This window comes from Myiozetetes cayanensis, unplaced genomic scaffold (assembly GCF_022539395.1).
Source record: "Myiozetetes cayanensis isolate MyiCay16 unplaced genomic scaffold, myiCay2020 scf1, whole genome shotgun sequence".
NCBI classification, from domain to species: Eukaryota; Metazoa; Chordata; class Aves; order Passeriformes; family Tyrannidae; genus Myiozetetes; species Myiozetetes cayanensis.
The window spans coordinates 120,198,871-120,220,855 of NW_026086604.1; the positions used below are offsets into that span (position 1 = coordinate 120,198,871).

General features: G+C 40.9%; 2 protein-coding genes across 4 annotated transcripts in view; one reads left to right on the top strand and one right to left on the bottom strand.

Annotated features, from left to right (window-relative positions):
• ITGB8 (integrin subunit beta 8) overlaps nucleotides 1-19,245 on the bottom strand; it is a 46,406-nt gene extending 27,161 nt beyond the window's left edge. The window contains exons 1-3 of one of the 3 annotated variants that reach the window (XM_050311270.1): nucleotides 17,801-17,998; nucleotides 17,389-17,534; nucleotides 2,608-2,693 (exon numbers count right to left, since the gene is read on the bottom strand). In XM_050311270.1, the coding sequence (XP_050167227.1) occupies nucleotides 2,608-2,693; nucleotides 17,389-17,534; nucleotides 17,801-17,934 (366 nt within the window). In that variant the 5' untranslated portion in view covers nucleotides 17,935-17,998. Of the gene's footprint in view, nucleotides 1-2,607; nucleotides 2,694-17,388; nucleotides 17,535-17,800; nucleotides 17,999-19,226 lie in introns of those variants that run through there. The other 2 variants (XM_050311266.1, XM_050311257.1) reach the window with 2 other exon arrangements.
• MACC1 (MET transcriptional regulator MACC1) overlaps nucleotides 19,059-21,985 on the top strand; it is an 83,472-nt gene continuing 80,545 nt past the window's right edge. The window contains 1 exon segment of the mRNA XM_050334213.1: nucleotides 19,059-19,443. Within this exon segment, the coding sequence (XP_050190170.1) occupies nucleotides 19,059-19,443 (385 nt within the window).

Here is a 21,985-nt window from a genome sequence, read left to right on the forward strand (position 1 = left end):
AACAGTCCGAGCTGAAGAAAACCCTGTAATATCTTCAAAGGAAAGAGAAAAACAAAATAATAGTCTTTGAAACAATAAAATATGCTACTATAATTGCAAAAATTGTAGAACAACTCCATGAAGCCATATGTTTTTAATAAGGGCAATGATGACATATTTAAATTAGAAGTTAAACCTAATTGCCACAATGATTTTTCTCTACAAAAGACAAAACTTTTTAAGAGAAACAGGATCTTGCACAATCAGAAGAAGCCAACTTTAGAGAAAAAGGAAACGACATACTGTCACTATGTCTCAAAAAAAAAAATACTGTGCCATGCTATGAGTTTGTAATAGTTAGAAAGTGTAATTTCCATGACATCAAAACAGGTTTGTTTTCAGAGGAATCCACTGGTAATGTTACTCAGGCTAATATTTAATAGTAGCACCAGAAGTCGGCTTTAGATTTAGCTAACCTGAGTTTGTCTATCACACTACACAAAATCCAAAGACCTCCTGGACTACACCATTTCAATTCCGAGAAAAATGAAACTTTGTATTACAGGACTGGACCGTTTAAGATGCCACCAACATGAAAAAGCCCTTTTAGCAACAGAAAAGTGATTAGTAGCAGGATGATCTCAGAAGCAGCCCATCCTTTTTTGTATTGAAAGGGCAAAGTTGCCAAAATTGTGCCAAAATGATCCAATACAAAATTCCTTCCTGATCACAAATCTGATGATTAACATGATTCTGACCATGAAAAAAAAAAAAAAAAAAAAAGACAAGATCCTTTGTATTCTTTCAAAGTACTGGTCCATCTGAGCCACAGTTGGAGACCAAACAACGGACAATCTCTGATATTTCAGAGGCAAATGGGTAAAATAAATAATCAAAAAGTGCCTACAACCAATTCTATGTAGATAATAAATAGTCATCCAGGCCCTGAAAAGACCAGAGGAAGGCCCTGAAGAATGAGATTTGACAGTCACCTATCTTGTTTTTCAAGTTCCAGTTCTAGTCTACCTCTGATATATTTTTTCCATAGTCTTCTTTATTGTAGAAAACAGAGACTATTTTTTAGGTTAGTGCTATTTATATACCCTTTTTGACATATATACATTTCAAAAAAGTAGATTTTTAAATGTATAAAGAATTTAGCTACTCTCATGCTGATAGACTTGCAGCATTTTCTGAAATCCACTGTGTGTGAGTATAAATTCAATGCATCTCAAGGGTTACTCGGGCCTTATTTTCTCACTAAAAATATTGTTCAGATGAAGCAAGCATGCTAAGCTGAAAACTGCTCCTGTAACTATACGCTGGAATATTTCTGTCTGCATTAATAAGGGTTTTGCCATTCCACAACCATAAATGCTATGTAGGTGAACTGGCTGTCCAAGAAGTTTTAATAAAGCCCTGGCTTCATGACCAGCTCTCAGGATTGATTCAAGAAGCTAAGCAAGAGAAGCAAAGCAGAATTGAAACCTGGTCAAATCTGTGCACCTAGTCAGAAGCAGACCTATTGCAGCTCCATAGCATTGGAAAGTTAGCAAATGCTATTCTGTGATAAATGCAGAGGGAGGAGGATAAAACTTTGCCCTTTGTAAGACAGGACATGAGGCCACAATAATGAACCCCTCCACATTGTAATCCTTTGTGCCATCTACACGTGCCCTAAGGTTCCTCTTGGAAAACAAGCCCTCAAGCTTCTACTTATCCTTGCATTACTTATCGTTATACCTGCTGCAGATTAAGTTATTAATTTCAAGACACAATATCTCAGATAAAGTTACACAGTGCCTTATGCCTTACACTCCTTATCTCCTCCAGACACACCCTAGGAACTTCCCTAACTTCTCTGCTAACCTGAAAGCTACTACCGATAATTTGCACGTGACCTTAAAGAGCATATGAGCTTGCAATTGTCAGTAATATTCTTCAAAACCTTTCTCCTCTGAAGTACTTTAAAATGGTCCAGCCTTATCTGAATCATGCTATCAAGTGGGTTTTTTTTTCTGTCAAACAACACCAGAAATTTCCATATTCTTACACTTTGCAAAGCAACAACAATTTCAGAATACTTCTTGCTACCTAAGATCTATCTTCGGTGTCAAGTCTCAGAACTGATAGTTTCAAGTGTCAAAATAAGAGAAGCATCATTTTTTCCATTTGTGACGGGGTCATAATACATGGTGAAGGCAAAGTCAACTCCACTGTTAGTACAACCTTTTGCTAAATGCAGTAGACATATGTATAGACTTGTTTTCATAACCAGTGAGGACTTATTATAGATTACTGATAAGCAATTTTCCTTTTGAAGCCAAAAACTGTTGAACTCTCAAAGCTACTGTAAGCCTGCCAGAGCTGCCTACAAAGCAGATGGAATGCATTAAAAAGTTCTCACTTTATTTAAAATTACTGCAATTTTCCAAATAAAAGATTGCATTTTCTCCTTTGGAAATAAAATGTATTTCACATGATTTCTCAGGTTCTGTCTCTAGGGGTCATTTAGAAATTTTCTTGCTATTTCTCACTATAATTTTCTCAGTTTAAAAGTCTTTATTTTTATAAAGATCAGAAGCAACTAAAATATAAAGTCAAATGTACGTAACCAAAGTAACATACCTCTTGAGCACACCATCCACACTCAGGGCCCAAAGCAAGACACTTTGTGCATGTCACTGCATTTGAAGTGGCACATCTGTTTTCCGCTGCAATGAAATACAAACCCAAATGTTAATGATTTATGATGATACGTGAAATTGTAAAATACGTAATTCTAAACCAAGATTTCAAAAATTACTTCACCAGATTTGGAGTGATGACAATACATTCAAACAGAAGTAAAACAGAGCAAAGACAGCCTGGTAAGGGAGTACTCACAGCAATTTTTTTTTTTTTTTTTTATCTACAGTCTAGAACTATATGCACAGATCAAATAAACTACATTCTCAAGGCCAAGATCCTGATTTAGAACAATTCTGAAGTGAAAGTTTATCTTTGGGATATATCTTGTTGATTTACTGCCTAACAGGAAAAAATTTACCAGGTAGCTTATCTTTACATAGACATTTTCCTTTTAAGTCATTTATGTTTGACTGAATTATGCATTATTCACTTCTCATGGAACCCAAAATATTTTCTCACCTTCTATAAATATTCTCCCTCTCCATTTTCTGGAATGAATAGTTTCCCAGAAGAGGAAGATTTTTTTTTTCCAGAAGCAAATACAAATGTATCCAACATTACATGTGTCACAGATTGAAGACACATCATTCTGTACTAACAATTGCAAAACGTGTGCCTACTTGCATGTCTACCAGCAAAGTCCTTCATACCCTTTTCACATCTTTGTTTTATAGATCATTGCTCAAGTTACTATTCTTTCCTATTGAAACTTTGGCAGTCAGTATGGAGAAGAAAAGAGTTTCTTCAAGGGATTTGGTCAGCTCAGCTTGAATGTCAGCAGTAATGTATCCTTTCAGCACACTGATCACAAGTCTCCTGTAGACCAAGGCACCTCTAAACAAGGTAGGAGTAACCTGCTAAGAGTTATATGTAAGGCACAAAATAGGACTCTTCAGTGCACGGCACAGCAGTAGTTCTGTTTAATAACACTGCTTTGTGGCATGCCATATTAGAAAATATACTTGGAACAAAATAAAATTAATTTCTGCATACAAAAGGCTACATCTGTTAACTGGTCCACTGTGATAATGTGTGTATCATCATATCAAAACAGTTTGATGAAAGGTTTAGTTTTCATCCAAAGTTCTGGCTACATGCATGTACTGTCTCTCAGATTGTTTCTTTCCAACCTGCAATAATAACAATGCAAATAATCTCTCTTTTAGACTAATGAGAGCAACTTCTCACAAAGAAAAGATGTATTAGGAACTAAAATATATCTTTTTTTTTTTAATCTTTCCTTAGTTGATTCCAGCCATGGATTCAGAGATGAGATCCTGTATCACATAAACAGCTAGTCCTCAAGATGTCACTTAGAATGACTGCTGATCCAAGGGACTAGTCACAGCTTGCAAGTTACTATTATCAACAGCATATATACCATTATCAGTATTAACAAGCCTAGTATAGCCCAATTGCAGCATTATACCGATAACATATAGGCTAGTGACAATTTAAATAATTTCAAAGGTCAGACCTATATTTCAATTTCATATCAACTGCTGCTAACAATTTTTGCCATACAGGCAACATGAGAAAAAAATGTAAATGAAAGTAAGAGATATAGGCATGATATAAACAGCAAGTTGAAAAGCATCCCAGGAAAGTGCTAGAACATAGGGAAAACTGATTTAAGGGTGGGAGAGGTGGGTGGGGATAAATAAAGGAGGAGTTGCTAAAGAGAGAGAAAAGAACAAGATAAAATCCAAAAGGTTTTTGTTTGGTTATTTGGCTATAGAAACAAACACAGTAAGTTTCACTTGTCTGTGAAATGAGAGCAACCTCATTTGCCATTGACACAATAAAATTTTTTTCACTTATAAGAAGATGGCAACTGCACTTCATGTTCTGCAATCCGAAAGAGTACACCTGGAGGCCATAGAAAATGTTACCACATACTACATAAGAGGAAAAGGGTAAAGATTTCAGGTAGGTACTGACATGCACAGGGTTGTACAGCTTGCCACATATTCCCTTCTATACAGTATTAATAATGTGCAAAGACACAGAGTGAAAAGTTGTTGAAGGAGTAAAAATAAAAGGAATGTAATTGTTCTTGGCACACAAACATCGCTCCCATCTTCAACTGGATATCAAAGACAGCAGAGGTGAAAAACATTACAAGAAAAAGCGAGCAAAGTGATAGATTCAGTAGAAGTGTCAAAGGACAAGATAAAAGTTGATGAGCAGCAGCCTAACAGTGGCTAAAGATGACCATGGGGCAAAACAGGGAGAATATGACTTGAACTTTGAAGTTACCCAGTCAGCATTCACTATAACAGACAGAGCTGTTTTGATAAGAATAAATAGTTGGCAGGAAAAAATGAGAGACCTGTGTTTCTTGCTATACAGATAAGAAATAAGTAAAATTAATTTGTCATCTTTGTAATCAGTCAATCAAAGCCAAAATAATAAGTATGGCCTAATTAATTTCCTGCAAAAATATCTGAGACTCCTTTCTTAAAATATGTGATCCTATCTGCGAAACACACACTTTAATTTAAATGCCATTGGCCTGTAACAACACATTACCATGTAACATGCACTTGCTAAAAAAACCTCAACAGTATATGTCTATTGCTATATTTACAAATGCATTGGAAAACTGATTGAAAAATAATTATCCTATTTTCTTTTTCTGTATTGTTAGTTTATTGAATCTATTGAAACTTGATTTAGTTTACTAATACAGCCTGTCTGGTAAAATACAGGGGTGTCTGTGTGCCTTTGTAAACTGCTAAGTGGAAGAAGAGAACTTAAAATCCAGTTTGGGTTTTCAGTGTGATCATGGCAGATGAAATGGTTTAACAAATGAGATATACAGTACTGCTGGATGCAAATCTCTTTGCTGATAACTATCCAGTCTCAAGAGCTCCATTTTCACAACATGAAGTCACGGATTGGCAATTGACAAGCTTGGTACCATTGACTCAAAAAGCTGGAGTTTTTTAAAAAGAGAAACTTAAAAAAGTTTTATTAATTTCTTTTTTATTATTATTATTCTGGCTACATCACTACTGTGGTTCCCAAGTACATAGACCCTTACAGCAGTAACATTTATGAATATGCTTTCATTCACCAAATATTTATTATTTACTTGTAAGCTTACTCTAAAACCATAACTGATTTAGTATAAACTTCTCAGCTTCCTTTAAAAAAGCATGCTAAAGCAAGAAACATTTTTTTATGAGTTGGCTCAAAAAAGAACTGAGATTTTTCCTGCCACTTCACCAAAAACAGAGTCCAGACAAGACTGAGTTACTGTTCAGCCAAAGCTAAGGGCAAGTTTCTACTGGCTTAGTTATAACTGATGTATGCCAAAAGGTATTTTCGACAAGGGCCAAACTCTGTGCTGGGAATTGCACAGGCATATGCATATAAAAAGAAGTGAGTGCATCAGGTTAAAATATGCTTTTCCAGCCTCCTCCAGAAAAATAGAACTGTGCTCCAGTGACTGCAACTATTTACAGTGATTACAGGTGTGGCAAGTCTAAACTATCTGGAACAAGAGGGATCAAGGCAAGACAAAAATCACGTATGTTATAATCATATCCTGACTCCTTATAATGACAATAACTTTATCACAATCAGGGTACTTATCTCAGAGACGGAATAACAATAATGTACACTGGCATTTGAGAGGGGATGTATAACAGGTTTTCAAACAGACAGCACTTCGTTCAAGTACAGTCAAGAATTTGGATTTATATCAACTTCACTGTTGGTACACGTTTGTGCTGGTTTTGGAGGCTGTACCATTTGCTTTCTTAAAAGAGAAAGCCAAAATATAACTAGCAGCTTATACTCCTTGATCACTCTCCTCAGACTGTTGAACATTTGTTAAAGCAAGAAAATATGAAATTATCCAGCCCCTACAGAGCTGTTTCTAATTAAATTCTGCATCCAGTCTTGTTCTAGGGCAGCAATTAGCCAGGTTGTCCTTCTCCACAGATAACAAGGCCTTCAGTAACTCACATGTAGCATCATCTATGAGGAAAGCTGCAGCTTTTATGCAGTATACTGCAGCTACCTTCACCTTTGTGTCTTCAAGGAGCAAAGCAATGGGACTCCTGGAGAGGGGACAGACAGTGACTGTCCCAGCTAACACATGGCTTCCCAGTACACTTTTTGCTGAATGTGCAGGTACAACGAAAAGCATTATAAAAATGCTAGAGAAGAGGGATTATTTTTCCATGATTATTGTGTCTGACAGTTACTTTCTCACCTTACAAGGAAAAAATGAGTGCCTGTGCTTCGCTGCCAACCCTAAAACCTAATCCTGAAATTAGGGATTTCCCCCCCCCTTTTTTTTTTCCAAACAAGCAATAATTCTCTCTAACCCTTTGTGCCATGCTTTAAAAGCACACTATGTCACCACCAGATTTGCCAAGAAGATTACAAGGTATGCCTCAAAACCAGCTTTAAGAGGTACTTATCCTTGCCCAGAAAAGGAGATTTCAGCTTGAATACTGTACAGTTATTATGCTTTATAATAAAATCCTAAGATTACTTGAGCAAAAATACCACACAACTTTTCTTCCCTTTCCCTTTTTTTGTTTTATTACATATGGGCTTTGTTAATTAGTTTCATTTCTCTATTAATGGTTGTGCACTTAAGTTTCGCTATTCAGACAGAACCTAAGCTGAAAGGTGATTTGAAAATGGTTTTTTAACAGCAAGAGAAGCAGCAGTAAACTAAAACTTTGCATGGAAGAGACAAGTTTCTGCTAAGCAAATGAAGATGTCTTAAAAAAAAAAAGGTGTAAAATATGATTGGCACTCTTTAATTCTGAGCACTGGAAAAATACTTCTGTAAACCTGGCAAGTGAGTAAATGTACCTTTCCATTAAAGCAAACAAGCAAAGAAAAAACCCCACAAAAAACACAATCAAATGAAAAAATAAACAACTATTACAGTGTTCCTAAAAAGAAAAATGGAGTATATTGGAAGAGATAAACCATAATGTGGTTTCAGAGAAGGTAAGAGGTAGAAGTGAGACATAAATAAAGACAAATGCAGAGAAAAGAATCACTAGTGAACAAGACCTGATAACTGAAGAGGTTTCTCATTCCTAACTCAGCCAATACCCACCCCGATAGTTTTGGGTTCCCCAATTAACCTGCACTACTGTATGAACACAGTACCTTGTGAAAATGAGGGTCATTACTGAGAGCTACAAAAATGATTTAGAAAGCCATCAAAATGAAAAATAATGCAGGAATCTGCCCTGCATTACAGTTTGCATCTTTGCAAACTATGCAGCAAAAACCCTTTTTTGCACATTGTGCAAGCTCTGAGTGAGACCAGTGGAAAGAACTGACACTGGATTTCAGCTGAACAACACAAAGACAAATGGGGAGGAGGGAAAGTGGGAGACCTCTGTCAATACAGCACTAGGAAAGCCCTGGCAGAAAATCACAGTTGTAGATGATGCTGGAGACAGAAAATGTATCATAAGTCTGCTATGTTATGGCATGTGGAGACAGAGTTCCCAAGCAGTGTATGGACACTTCTGTAGTTAGAGAATGATGTAGACACTAGGTGTTGAGGCCTGTTACATGAGGTTCACAAAGCCGAAGTGCAGGGTACAGCACTTCCATCACAGCAACCTCAGGCAGCACTACAGGCTGGAAAGCAGTTTAGTTGAAAATGACCAGGGGCTGCTGCTCGACAGTTGACTGAACGTGATCCAGCTGTGTGCCCAGGTGGCCAAGAAGGCCAATGGCATCCTGGCTTGTATCAGCAATAGTGTGGCCAGCAGGACCAGGGTAGTGACCATCCCCTTGTACTCAGCTCTGGTGAGGCCACACCTTGAATCCTGTGTTCAGTTTTGGGCCCCTCACTACAACAAAAAGAAAATGAGGTGCTAGAGCATGTCCAGAGAAGGGCAAGAAAGCTGGGGAAGGCTTTGGAACACAAGTCTTATGAGGAGCAGATGAGGGAGCTGGGGTTGCTTAGCCTAGAGAAAAAGAGGCTCAGGTGGAAACTTGCTGCTCTCTACAACCTAATAGACGGCGGTAGCCAGGTGGAGGTTAGCCTCTTCTCCCAGGTAACAAGCAGCAAGACAAAAGGAAATAGCCTCAAATTGTGCCAAGGGAGGTTTAGATCAGATATTAGGAGAAATTTCTTCACTGAAGGGGTTGTCAAGCCTTGTAACAGGCTTCCCACAGAAGTGGTGGAATCACCATCCCTGGAGGGATTTAAAAGACATGTGGTGCTTAGGGACATGGTTTCATGGTGGACTTGTGCTGCATTAGCAGTTGGACTAAAGGATCTTGAAGGTCTTTTCCAGCCTAAATGATTCTATGATTCAAGGAGGTACTCCTGACACTCCCTGAGCCTCCACATGTCTTTCTTAGACTCACCTCTGAAAAGTTCCATCACTTATATTAAAGTTGCACATCATTCAAGACAAAGACTTGGAGAACAGAAGCCTCAGATAAATGCATAGTAACTCAACTTTTCATGTGTATATATATATATATATATAAAAATATAGAGGATTTTTTTTTTTTTTAATTTTGTCAGAAAGGTGTATATAACAGCATTTTGGAAAAGGTACTATTACCCAAAGAAGCTGCTGGTATAGCAGTTTGGACTCACTAACACAACATTCAAACCACAGCCTCGAACGCGTCCTCGACTGTGAGAGACAGAGCTATTGACTACTCCAGACTGACTTTGTTCCCAAGCCACAACACCGAATGAAAACAAGCAATGTAACCTTGAAATTTTTCACAATACAATTTTTGTTTCTTGGCCAACTTTACTTGTAGCCTCTCCTTTCTACAAAACTTCCTGCTTTTCTGGGAGATGGTTAAATTTTGTTGATGTGTTGCATGCCTGCAAACAATGAGTCAAAGACTACTGAAACTAACCTATCAGGTCTCTTATAAACAAAAACATACAGGACAATTTACTAGGATTATGTCATCAGAAGAGACTCATTTCCCACAGTCATTAGCTTTTATGGCACAGATTTGATGGTCCAATTGCACAGCTTTGCACCAATAAAAATGCAAAGCTAATGGAACCAGAGACCCTAAATCTTTTTTTATTAAATCCCTTGATTCCAAGGAAACTTCAAGATGTGTGGTGCTGTGTTAATTTTCTTCTTTCCTAAGATGGAATATGGGCATAGAAATCATTGTATTCCAGTCATTTCCAGCTGCTAGAACCTCCCATGGAGCTGATCAGCTTGGATATGTCATTTTGCTTGAACAAAGCCCGGAATGGCTACTGCCATGTAGCATTACTAATTCAATTTCTTGTATATTAGTAAGCACTGCTAGCAAGTGGCACATCAACAATCCTGAATGGTCAATATGTTCCTCTGTATTCTATAAAGTCCTTACCTAATTAGGAGGTCATGATGGATAAAAAGGTAGACATAAATGACTATTTTTTGTTAGCTTAAGTAGTTCAACCTTGAATAAAAGACAAGCTCAAGGTGTTTCTCCCACTACCTTCTATAGCTCCATCTCTTCAAACCAGGCCCTCAACCCCCAACTACCTCCTTAATCTATCTTTTTATTGTATATCTAATAGTCACAAAATTGTTGCTTTCTGCCCCATAAAAGCACTACTCATCCTGACACTGTGTCTTCATTCACAAACCCAGAAGCAGTGCAGAAGATGGGCAACTGCTAAGAATAGTTTAGAGCTATTTCTTTCCCTGCAGTATCATCACAGACCACCTGATCCACAGGTTCTTTTTCCATAGCAATACAAAGGAGCTCACTTCACTCTCTTTTATCTGCATACATCGTGATTTGAAACAAACTTAACTCTGCATTTCAGACTCTAATTCTCAAAGCAGAAAATCTAATGGAACAAGTCCCCCAGTTGTGAACACAAAATGATAAACTGAACTGTGCTTCTACAGAAGATTTTCCTGAAACAAGCCAAAAGCCCCACACCAAAAGCTGTGCACATGTGTATATCAGGGAGGCATGTCAGGGTTTCAACAAAACACTAAATACATACAACACAGTTTACAATCACAATGAGAAAACATTGATGATATTAAATAAAAGCTAAGACTGCTATCCCACAGGATAACCACCACTCCTTAAGGATTTCTATGTAGTGCACAAGTTTGGGATGAGCATTTATTCAGGACAGCTATTTAAAAAATATGATTGCCTTCTAAAATACCAAATGTTTGGCATTTAATTTTTCAGTAATTTGCTTTTCAATCTCCAAACATAGTTATTTGCCCTGAGAAAAATGGAATTTGGTAAAAACTTTCTGGGGTTTTCTTCTAAATGAAAAGACTCAAACCCTAACCATATCTGTCTAGGGAAAGACGCTGCCCAATCTTTATTTTAGGTTTAGCCTGTTAAATTTTTATAATTTGGGTGCAAAGATTACACAAAACATGACTGAGGCTATAAAATATGCAGACTCACATACTAACTATAATTACTGGTGCATACAGTCTGTTTGGACACAAAATTCTGCTTGTGCTCCTTCGAGGAAGTATTAACATATGTGTATGGTCTGCAGGTGTAGCTTAAACACTCTCTAAGGGACAGACTTCAAACACACAAATTCAAGGTTTTAAACAGGTAGTGTTTTATTTAATGTTCTGAAGTAATGTCAAAACATTTTTGACAGCAAAATGCACTCCAACAGTTTTGCTGAGATTGGAAGAGCATGCTTGCTTATGTAATTAGTTTTATCTAGGTAATTTTGTGTCATTCGTACCAGAGGGTACATTGCCACAAGTTTTCTTATTTCCTGGTACTCCTGTTTGAGCAAAAAGATGGGAACTTGATCCAGTTTCCAGCAAGCAGCTCCCATCTGAGAGAAGCAAGTTGTCCTCAGCACAGTACTAACCCTTGTCACCCTGCAGAGATAACAGGGAAATAAATTGTACTCTCAAGTACAGTACAACAAACAGAATTCACTTAGCCTAATTCCACTGAACACCGAGAAGGAACAGAATTTATTTTGGAAAGGGCAGTTACTGGTTTAATCAGACTTGGACTACTTTTGTGATGCCACCATACATCATGCAACTGTATTCATAACACAGCTACAACAACAGCAAAATACCAAAAATACTTAAGCCTTCAAGATCTGAAACGAGTGAAATACTGCTACTAACAACTTCACTCCCTAGTCAGTGAGCAGAGAAGAATCCTGAAGAAAAATAAAAATCGATTACCCAGGAAGATCATTCCACCTGCCTGACGCTACAGAAGTTTGCTCCTCCAGTAATCATAGTTAAAATCTGTGTCTCAGTATCTTTTGATGATCATAAATACTTCAGACTCATTATTGTCACCATGGGTAATAGCAGGAGAAGTCACCACGGGCATATGACAATGAAGTCATGGGAAGCAGAGAAACATATAAAGAGAAAAGTCAATTATGAGCTTTGCAAAGTTTTCAATTTAGGCCAATTTAGCCTCAGCTAGAAGTTGGTTTTTTGGCAGCTTTCTAATGCTGTAAATTCCAATCATCCTGAAACACTTACATTTTGCTCAGGGGGTTATTCTTGTTCTGCCACCAGAACAAGGGGGAATCCTGAATGGCTGGCAAGCAGCTTACTTTTCTTCTTGAAGAAAGGTTCCATTACAGTGGACAGTGAACTAATTCATTAGAGCTTCACTTCCTTCCTAAAAGTTAAACTAAATAGCTCAAGTCCATTTCTGTAAACTGCCAAAAGAAAAAAAACCCACCACATTTTAATAAAGTTCAAGTGCTTAGAAAGGAATAACAGACCATATCCTACTTTGTTCATCATAAATTACGCCTATTTAAGCAGATGAGAAAGAACTATTACATCTTTCCACTGGTGAGACAGAAGTCAGCAACTAGTAGGACATAACACGAGCTTTGAAGAAAAGATTTTGCTGAAAAGGAGGGTGCAAGTAGAACAAGAAACTCTGAGGCCTTAAGAATTTGACACATAAAAAAACCCTTGACAAACTACAAAAATTTTATTACCACAAAGGACCTGATATTCTTCTCCAGTTTTTTGTTTTCAGTACCTTCCTCATGAGAAGCTAAATTTCTAGTAAGACACCTGGATTACCAGTTACGGTAAAAGCACAGGACAGTTCACATATATAAGTCTTCAAAATATAATATATTATTTTAGTGTCTAACGTATTTTAAGAACACTGAGCAAACTTTAAAGCTCAGGACACCAAGCTATTCCACTTGTCCTTCTTACCCAGACAGAACTCATTAAATCCTAACCAATGCCTGAGATACACCTCTCCTGATGTAAGATCGTGTAGTTCAACCACTAACCCGGTACTGCCAAGTCCACCACTAATCCTCTAAACTGATACACATACATGAAAAATTTGAGTTGCTATGCATCTATCTGAGGCTTCTGTTTTCCAAGTTTTCATCTTGAATGATGTGCAACCTTCATATAAGTGATAGAGCTTTTCAGAGAGGTGAGGATAAGAAAGACATGTGGAGGTTCAGAGGGTGTCGGGAGTACTTCCTTGAATCATAGAATCACTGGAAAAGACCTTCATGATCCTTGAGTCCAACTGTTAACGGAGCACAAGTCCACCATGAAACCCTGTCCCTAAGCACCACATGTCTTTTAAATCCCTCCAGGGATGGTGATTCGACCACTTCTGTGGGAAGCCTGTTACAAGGCTTGACAACCCCTTCAGTGAAGAAATTTCTCCTGATATCCAATCTGAATCTCCCCTGGCACAACTAGTTTCTACCAAAGAAATCATGATGATGACTGACTTTCTGAAGTAGTCTTGATAAATATCAGCAGTCTATGTCAACTTACACAATTTGGAAATAAAATATCTTATGTTTCTTTTCTCATACCTCCTACTGTAAATTAGTAACTAATACAAATTGTCCCAAATTCAAGACACAACGTGTACGTGTCATCATGAGTTCTTCATGGGCACCTGAAAAATTTATCAGCATTTATGCACGTTGTAAAGTATAAGGGAGAATATAATCTGATGTTTTAATGTCCTCTTGTTGAACATACAACCAGATGTGGGTCATCTGATGAAGATTTTCTTTAGCTTCCAGAAAGTTCACATTTTGACATCTTTCTGATGCTCTGGGGAGGTAAATTAAAGTTAGATTGTACTGTAATGGAAAACCAAATTTGTTAATTCAGGCCTCTTGACTAATGGGGTGTAATTCTTTCTTTCTCAGTTGTTGCAGTTCCAGTCCTTGAAAGTATAAGGGCCAGAAAAAAAGCAACTGGCTCTTCCGACTACTGAGAGTATTCCTTCTGAATGCAATCTTCAGGCTCTCTTGACAACTTTCCTTAGCAAAACTATAACTGAAATGGCATAAAGGCAACCTTCTCAGAGCAGCAAGAATATGGTTATCACTCTTGTAGTTGGTAAGCTGCCCATCTCCTCTTTTTTCCAAGTCTTATCCCATCTCAAACATCTGTAGTAGGAAAGCATTGTAAATACTACACAGGCAAACACCAGTTTCATTCAACTTGTAAAAACCATAAAATGAAAAAACCTTACCACATAAAACCCCTGAAGAGACATGAAATTGCAACAGATTATGAGAAGTGTAAAATTTGCAAAGCAAATTTATGCATACCACTGGCATAATACACTCCTTGGGCAATGCACAGATAAACAAACCTCCCCCTCGCTATTCCTCAGAACTGCAACCTACAGCCTTCCCAAACACCCAGGTTGTTTTTTCCCAAAGGCTGGTTCCCAAAAGGTTGGCTTTCCCAAAGATGGTCCAGTACCCCTAGGGAGCAGATCACCCACGCAGACTCAGGAAATTAAAAATGTGTTGGGGTTTTTTTTTGTTTTTTCTTTTCTTCTTGGATTGTTTTAAGCCTTAAGAAAAGCAGAACTGTCTCAGCATTGAGTACCTCATAAAACTTAGCTTCTTTCATTGAGCCTCAAAAGAAAATGGGCGAGCATGGAACAGAAATTAACAGACAAACACCAGTTAAAGCTATCATGATGTATCATTTATTTTAGACTCTTTTTGTGTGCATCTCTATGTGTTCAGGGACATTTCCTGACCACCTGTCCTCAAAAACTGTTCTTCCATGAGTGGTTTGAATAGCTTTTCTTATTCCTTTGAGAAGTAACAAAGTAATGATTTACGAAACTTTCTAACTAGAGGGAACACACATTGGAATCTGATGTGACAAGACTGGAAAAGCACCAAAGACCTGATGAGAGAACACTAATGAATCAAAAGTCATGCTATTGATATAAATCAATTAACAAGTGACCCTACCATGATCACAGATCCTCCACATTCCCCAAACCCCTAACTGGTCTTTCCAAATGACAATCTCAGGAAGATTGGAAATGCCAGCTTTTAAGGTTGCTATTTAAATTAGAGACTTGTCAACCATGACAATGTAACAGAATTGTTGTGTGACTATTCTCCAACTCTAAAGTCAGGGATTAAGATTTTCCTGCTATCCAATCCCTGTTTTCACATCACAAGTCAACTCTGTTTACTTGAGCTTCCTAGAGGAATGACTACCTAGATATTTCAGGAAGCACCAAATACCTTGGTTTTCAGATTTTAATATTAATTATAACTGGGTTTGAGACACTGCTGAGATTTGAACTAATGTCCTCTGTTAACCTTGACCAATCAGTCATTCTTCTGTTTTTAAGCTCCACATATTCCATGTGCTTAAACAGCAGGTAAAAACTAAGAGTTTCAACAGATTAGTTTTTGAAGAAGGCAAGGGCACTGACTGCCTTCACTGAAGAGAGCACTTACACAACTGGTTAGAGCAACGCATACACATGCTCTTGCTGTGGAATCCAGCTTTTATTCAGTTCACTGGTTTACATCTTTAGGTTTTAATTTTCTAATAGAAATGTGGGACCTGTAGAAACCCCTATGGAACTTGCTCCATTCTTATGTCAGGTATTTGTTATAGTTGGCTTACTGAACTGCAAATTTCCTTTTGGTGAGACTTACTGAACAAGGGACCCTTTGTAGAAGGCGGCAACACTACCCTTTTTATCTGAGCTTACAGAACCTTTAATTTGGGACTTGCAAATTTACAGCATTGTGAGATTTCCTTTTGCGCTCCTTATAATCTTGGGCCAAATTCTACCTTTACTTATCCCCACACAATAACTCACATCTCAAACTGCAGTTTGCAGAACGAATACCTCAGGTAGCATTAAACTATTTTTCAGTTTTTAAATTAGCATTAAAATAATTTTTCAATTACAAGAGCCACAAATGCTCCAACAAGAATAAACAGACTATGAGTTCCATGTACATTTCATATTAATTCCAGTCGCTTTTAAAACTGGAGATTCAACACAGATACACAGGTTCTGCCAACTCTGCACATAAATAAACTGAACTTGCTGATGGCACGGGTACAGCTCGATGCTGCTCTCCATGCCCAGCACTGTCAGTGCAGAAGCAAAGAGGAGTGGCCGCTTCAACAGAGATGTGCTGCCAAATATCTGTACATGGACCTGCTGCCCAGAACCTCTCTTGGAGCAGCCTGCAGACGTTCAAAGAATCCAGGTGGTGCTGCACTGGCTATCACAACCAAATGTACAAATCAAACAACAATAATAACTAAAAATTTCACATGTTCATTCACAGAAAAACAAACCAAAATGCTCTTCTTACTTCAACTGTGGCTCTAGCCTGTAAAGTGATTATGTATAAAGGAAAGAATTCAGTGTGACTTTCAGCTTTCATGAATTAGCAGAGGTTTCAAATGAAAAGGAAAAAACAAGGTCTATCTGAGTTACAGTCTGCCCAATCTGAGAGCTGTTGTCACAATAAACACATAACCCATGACGTGTCACCCATGTATATTTTCACTATCAAGCACAACAAAGACAGCAAGTATCCTTTGGCACAAAAGCCCCATGCACAACCTCCCCCTGTGGCATTCTCTTCTGATGCATTATTTGCCCTAGTGTGTTTCCAGGAGCTACACTCATGAGCAAGCACAACACTGCATTCAGGCACAGAAACATCCTCTCCATAAAGTTTCAATTAGCCTTTCAACTCAATTGCACTGCATAAAAAAGAATCTGGGATACTACATACAAGATGTCATGTTTCATAAGAAATTAAATAATATATTTTATTTTTCCTATTGACATTTAGTTTGGTTTTGAATTCAAAATACAAAGCCAAAAAAGCAAAATAAATTATCCTATGAAAGTTAACAAATTATTCCATTGTTTTTAATAGCACTGGGCAAATCCTACTGAATTAGGCATGAATTTGTCACATATGCAATAAAGAACTTAAGACTAATACATCGTTCCCATTGTAAATCTTATTTTTAGAAGTTACATGTTAACATTTTAAATCAACTCCAGGCTTAAGACTTGGAAATGCAATTATTCCACAAGCTCAAAAAAAACCACGGGAAGATGACTGACAACTTGATCTGCTTTTCTGACAACTGCTAGTTAAAGAAGATCCTTTATGAAATACTTGACTAACCTGATCGCTCTGTCTGATCAACTGCTGTACTATCTAAGGTACATTTGCACAAACTGCTCTCAGCCTGCATGCATCAAAACTGATGCCCGGGGCTTTGGGAAACAATTCCACAATGTGAGGGGTTACCCACATTTACCTTTTTCACTACCAGTACTGTGACTCCTGGGGAGCTGTCAGCATACACGTAAACCCAAAGTAAACAGAAGACAATCTTCCCGTAGCTCTATCCCTATTTCACCCTGCCACTACATGCCATATAAACGGAGTGTTACCATCCCTAAGTACTGTCCATCCGTAGCTTGTGAATCCCCAGGCGGTTCTGTGCGCCGCTTCACGGAGGGTTGCGGAGGGTGTACTTTCAGGACCCGCAGTACCCGGGAGTGCGATACTGCCGCGGGCTCTCCGGGAGCTGCCACGGCTCCCCAAAGGGTGGACGCCCCAAGATGAACAGTTAAACCAGGGGCCGGTGTGAAGTTTGGGCAGGGGCCGGCGGCTCCAGCCCGGCTCTCCCTGCAGGTATGCGCCGCCCGCCGGCCCGGCCCGGCCGGTGTGTGCCCGCGGCGGTGAGCGGCCCCGGCTGTCAGGGCTGTGCCCCCCGCCCAAGCACGGCCCCCGCGCCCCAACCAAACCCAGCCGCAACCCCAGCCAGCCGGGGCACGGCAGCAGCCCCAGGCGTTCGGACACTTACGGCGCTGGCAGAGTCCCGGCACGGCCGCCAGCAGCCGGGCCGCCCCCAGGAGGGCTCCGGGGCCGCGCTGGCACCTGGGCACGGAGACGATCCCCGCGGTGAGGCACGCCAGCAGCGGCACCCACATCATGCGCCGCGGCCGGCACCGCTCCCGCTCCCTCTCCTCCGGGCCGTGTCCCGGCGCCGCGGCGCGCTCAGTCCCGGCCCCCGCGGGGGCGGCGGCGGCGGCGGGGCCAGGGGAGGGGCGGCGGCGAGCCCGGCACAGGTAGGGCGCTCGGCGGGGCGGGCGCGGGCCGCCGCATCTCGGGGGCAGCGCCCGCCGCGCCCCCGCGCCCCGCCAGGGCCAGCCCCCCCCCAGCAGCGGCGGCCGTGGGGCCCCGGCCGAGCGCGGAGCGCGGTTCCCTCCATCCGCCTCCAGCCCGGCGCGCCGGGGGCGCCCCACCGCCCGTTCTCCCCGGGGGGCGCGGGGAGGCTCTTGGCACCGCGCGGGGAGCAGCGGCGACGCCTCCCCACCTCCCTCGGGGAAACGGGCGGCCGGCGGTTGTCCCCGCCCCCGCCCGGCAGCCGCCCCGCCCGCCCCCGCCGGGGCCAGGTGGGCGCTGCCAGCCCGGTCCGGCGCTGCTGCCGGGGCTGCTCCTCCGCGCCGCGGGCCGGGGTTTGGCGCGGGTTGGGGGTCGTGGGAGCGCGGCCGGCGGCGCTGCGCGGAGCGACGCGGCCCCACCGCGGCGGGTGCGCGCCGGGCCCGCGGGTCCCCCGGCTCCCCTCGGTTGCCCGGAGACGGCAGCGGGGCAGGTTCCGCGGTCGTGGGCGGGCCCGGCGGTGAAGTCACTGCGTCCGCCCGCGCCGCTTTGTTCGGGGAGGCGGGCGAAGGCCGTGGACAGAAGGCTGTGCCGCTCGCTCCTGCCGCGCCTCGCCCGTCGCCCCGGCCCCGTGGGAACTTCTGCGTCCCCCGGCGGGGCCGGCTCTTGCTTCGTGTGACGCCGCCGCTTCTCGCTCGGGCGACCCTCACGCCCGTCGCCTCCTCCTCACCCCGCGGCGCTGCCCGCCGGCCCCACAAACGCCGCCGGAGCGCCCCGATGGGCGCAGCGCGCCTGACCAGGGTGCGGGCCGGCAAACCGCCCCCCATCACTTAATGTCACCAAAACACACCTCCCCTCCTTTGCCGCCTTCCCCGAGTGATTTCTGCCCGGAGTTTCCACCCCTCCGGGCGCAGTGGGAGTAAAGCAAAGGTTACCGTACCCGGAAAGTACCGCGATGTGCGGGCCAGGAAAGCCCCGCCGGGCCAAGGTGCGAGCTCTCGCAGCCCTGCCCGGCCCAGCTCCGCTCCCCGCCCTCCTGCCGATCGTGTCACTGCTCCTCCCGAGGGCTCCGCTGTCTGGGGACGCGGTGCGTGGAGCCCTTTTCCCGGCAGGTGAAACGCACCTGGGCACCTCGCCCTGTCACACGCCGGTGGCCGAGCCCCCGCCTCCCTGGGTTACCGGACAGGTGTGCCGGCCTCGGGCCCCTGGGCTGAGCACAGTCAGCCATCGCCAGCCCGGTGTCGTCCTTTCATTTCTGATCCTAGTGACAGAACAGATGTCGGTGCACGCAGGATCCCACAATAGCATGTCGATGCACCACCCAAGTCTGCCTGCGCAGGGTACGACATTAATAAATCCTGAAAATGCAAGCAGTGTAAATAGTGTAAGAGCTGAAAGAGCCAATAGTTTAGGCCTCTGTGTGTGCAGGCCACTGTAACTGTGTAAAGTATTCTGCTGGTTTATGTAAAGGGCAGCTTTTTCCTATTTCTTTAGCTTCATTCCTCCCATGGTCAGATCCAAAGACTTAAAAACATTTACTTTGCAGTGATAGCATCTTTGAATAAATTGTTGTTCAGACAGTGTTTATAATGCAATAATATAATTATGCAGGAGTTTTGAATAATAATTCTAGTTTTGCAAGTGAAGAAACCGAATCATCCAAGATCACATAACAGACATGGATCAAGGAGTTTAAGACAACCGGAAATGGATTCAAAACAGCCTCAATCCATTGTCCTATTCACAGGGCCGTGAATCCTTGAGGTAATGTGGTTGTGGAATCTCTGTCCTTGGAGATATTTGAAACTCAGCTGAACAGGTCCCCAAGCAGCCTGAACTAATTGGATCTGTTTTAAGCAGAGGGCTCATTGCACCTCAAGGGGCTTTTTCCAACCTATGCTATTCTACAAATTTCTATGGTGGAAAGTGTTTTTTAAAAGCTCTTTTATTCCATGTGTACCAAATTTCTTCAAGTGTTATACCTGTGGCTTCTTTTCAGTATTTACATTGGTTTTATTGAAAACAAAATACAATTGTCTATCACAGTGTTGGTGAATCGACTCTCTTTTCAGGAACAGTTTTGAAAATATTGCATCTGCAATGAATGTTAACTAGAGCTGGTCAAAAACCCCAAAACATTTCTTACAAAACCCATGTTCCTTTTTTGGTTGAATATTTCCAACCATTTTTAATGTGCCATTTCATGGGGGAGAGTCCAAACCAAGACTGCAAAGGGAAGATTGATGGTGTTTTACAACTTCTAATATCACAACTTTTTTAAAATAAAAAATGCACTCTGTTTCATCAGGAGGTCCTGTGATTTCTTACATTATCATGGCATCTTAGACACAATTAAAATCCCCGTAAAATGCATGATGGTGTATTTAAATTATTTGTACTTTCCCCCAACTTCCCTATTTTAATAACATAAAATCCTGCTAGAGTATAGTAATTGTTTTGGATTTCGTGGCTTCACTTGATCCCTCTGACATGCAAATTGTATTTCTTTGCTATATAACTAGCTAAATGGATCATATGCTTGTCTGTCAGATACAATTACATTTGCTATAGCTTGAGTTCATTTTTTTATACAGTATTTGAATCTGAACTGCATCTGTTTCATAGAAAAAGATCAGTGTATTGTGCAAATCTTTTATAACCCATCAATTAAAAATGATGGAGCAATTCAATATCAGTGGCTATTCAGTTGCCAAGGAGTCCATAGGCTTCTTCCCCAGAAGTGCAGACTATGAACAATCCACCTATGCTGTTTATTATATTCAGAAAAATATGTATAAAATTTCGATTCCCTGATACATTACCAAAATGTGATTTTTTTTTTGTAATTTTGAAAAAGTTGTGATGCATTCCCATATCAGATATTAAAATATGCTCGTTGATTTTTATTTATAGTCTCAGTTCTCACAGTGAGAACTGGTAATGTCAGCTTTCAAAATAGAATCTTTACTCCCCCAAAATAGTATTTTTCATTATTTGTTTCATTAATACCTACTTTAGTTACCAGTCTATGCTACTGAACTTCCTGATGCACATGGCACAAAGAGAAAATTATCTGTTTTAAGGTAAAACAATAATCCAAAATGGCCAATACTCTATTTAATTTTTCACAAAGGCTTCCACTGATTTCACATGGACATTTTATGTGAATTTAAAAATCTTACTTGGATTTGCAGCTTCAGTGGCTTCAGTAGGCCTGTGTGAAACTATCTGGCAAAATCTGAAGCATTATCTTTTTGTATTTACCTTCTTGATACTAACAGTTTGATTAAATTTATGCAAAGACTGCCTTCTATTTTCCATACACTCAGCTTGATGACTTGTGTATTCTGTGTTTAACTGTTGTTTTTATTCATAATTTATTTCTATGGATTTTTCTATAAGATTATTTTCTTTTCTGGTCTGTATGGCAGCAGTGCCTCCCTTCTTTTTTTTTTTAGAAAATTACTTGCAAAACCCCAGTGGTACACTTCTCTTTCTTGTTTATATAAGCAATTGAATTCTAAAGTTTCTATATTAAAAATAGAGTATGTAATCCTCTAGAAGTCCCAGATCTTGATCTTGTGTACTCCAGTGCTTGTGTACTCCACTGCGACAAACCCACTGAATTCTGTGTTATAAGACAATAAGCCTAAGATATTTCAGAACATTGCAAGAAAAAAAAAAAAGGCAATGCAGGTCGTTTTTCAACAGAAATGATCAGCAAGGAGTTCAGACAGAGGTAGCAATGGCTTCTCAGATGAGAAGGTATCACTCTGTTTAGGGTTTACTAGGTCAAACCCAATGCTTTAAGCTCTATACAGACATTTCCTAGGACATCTGTAGTGCAGACAGCTGATCTGTAAATTAACATTGAGGGGGCCT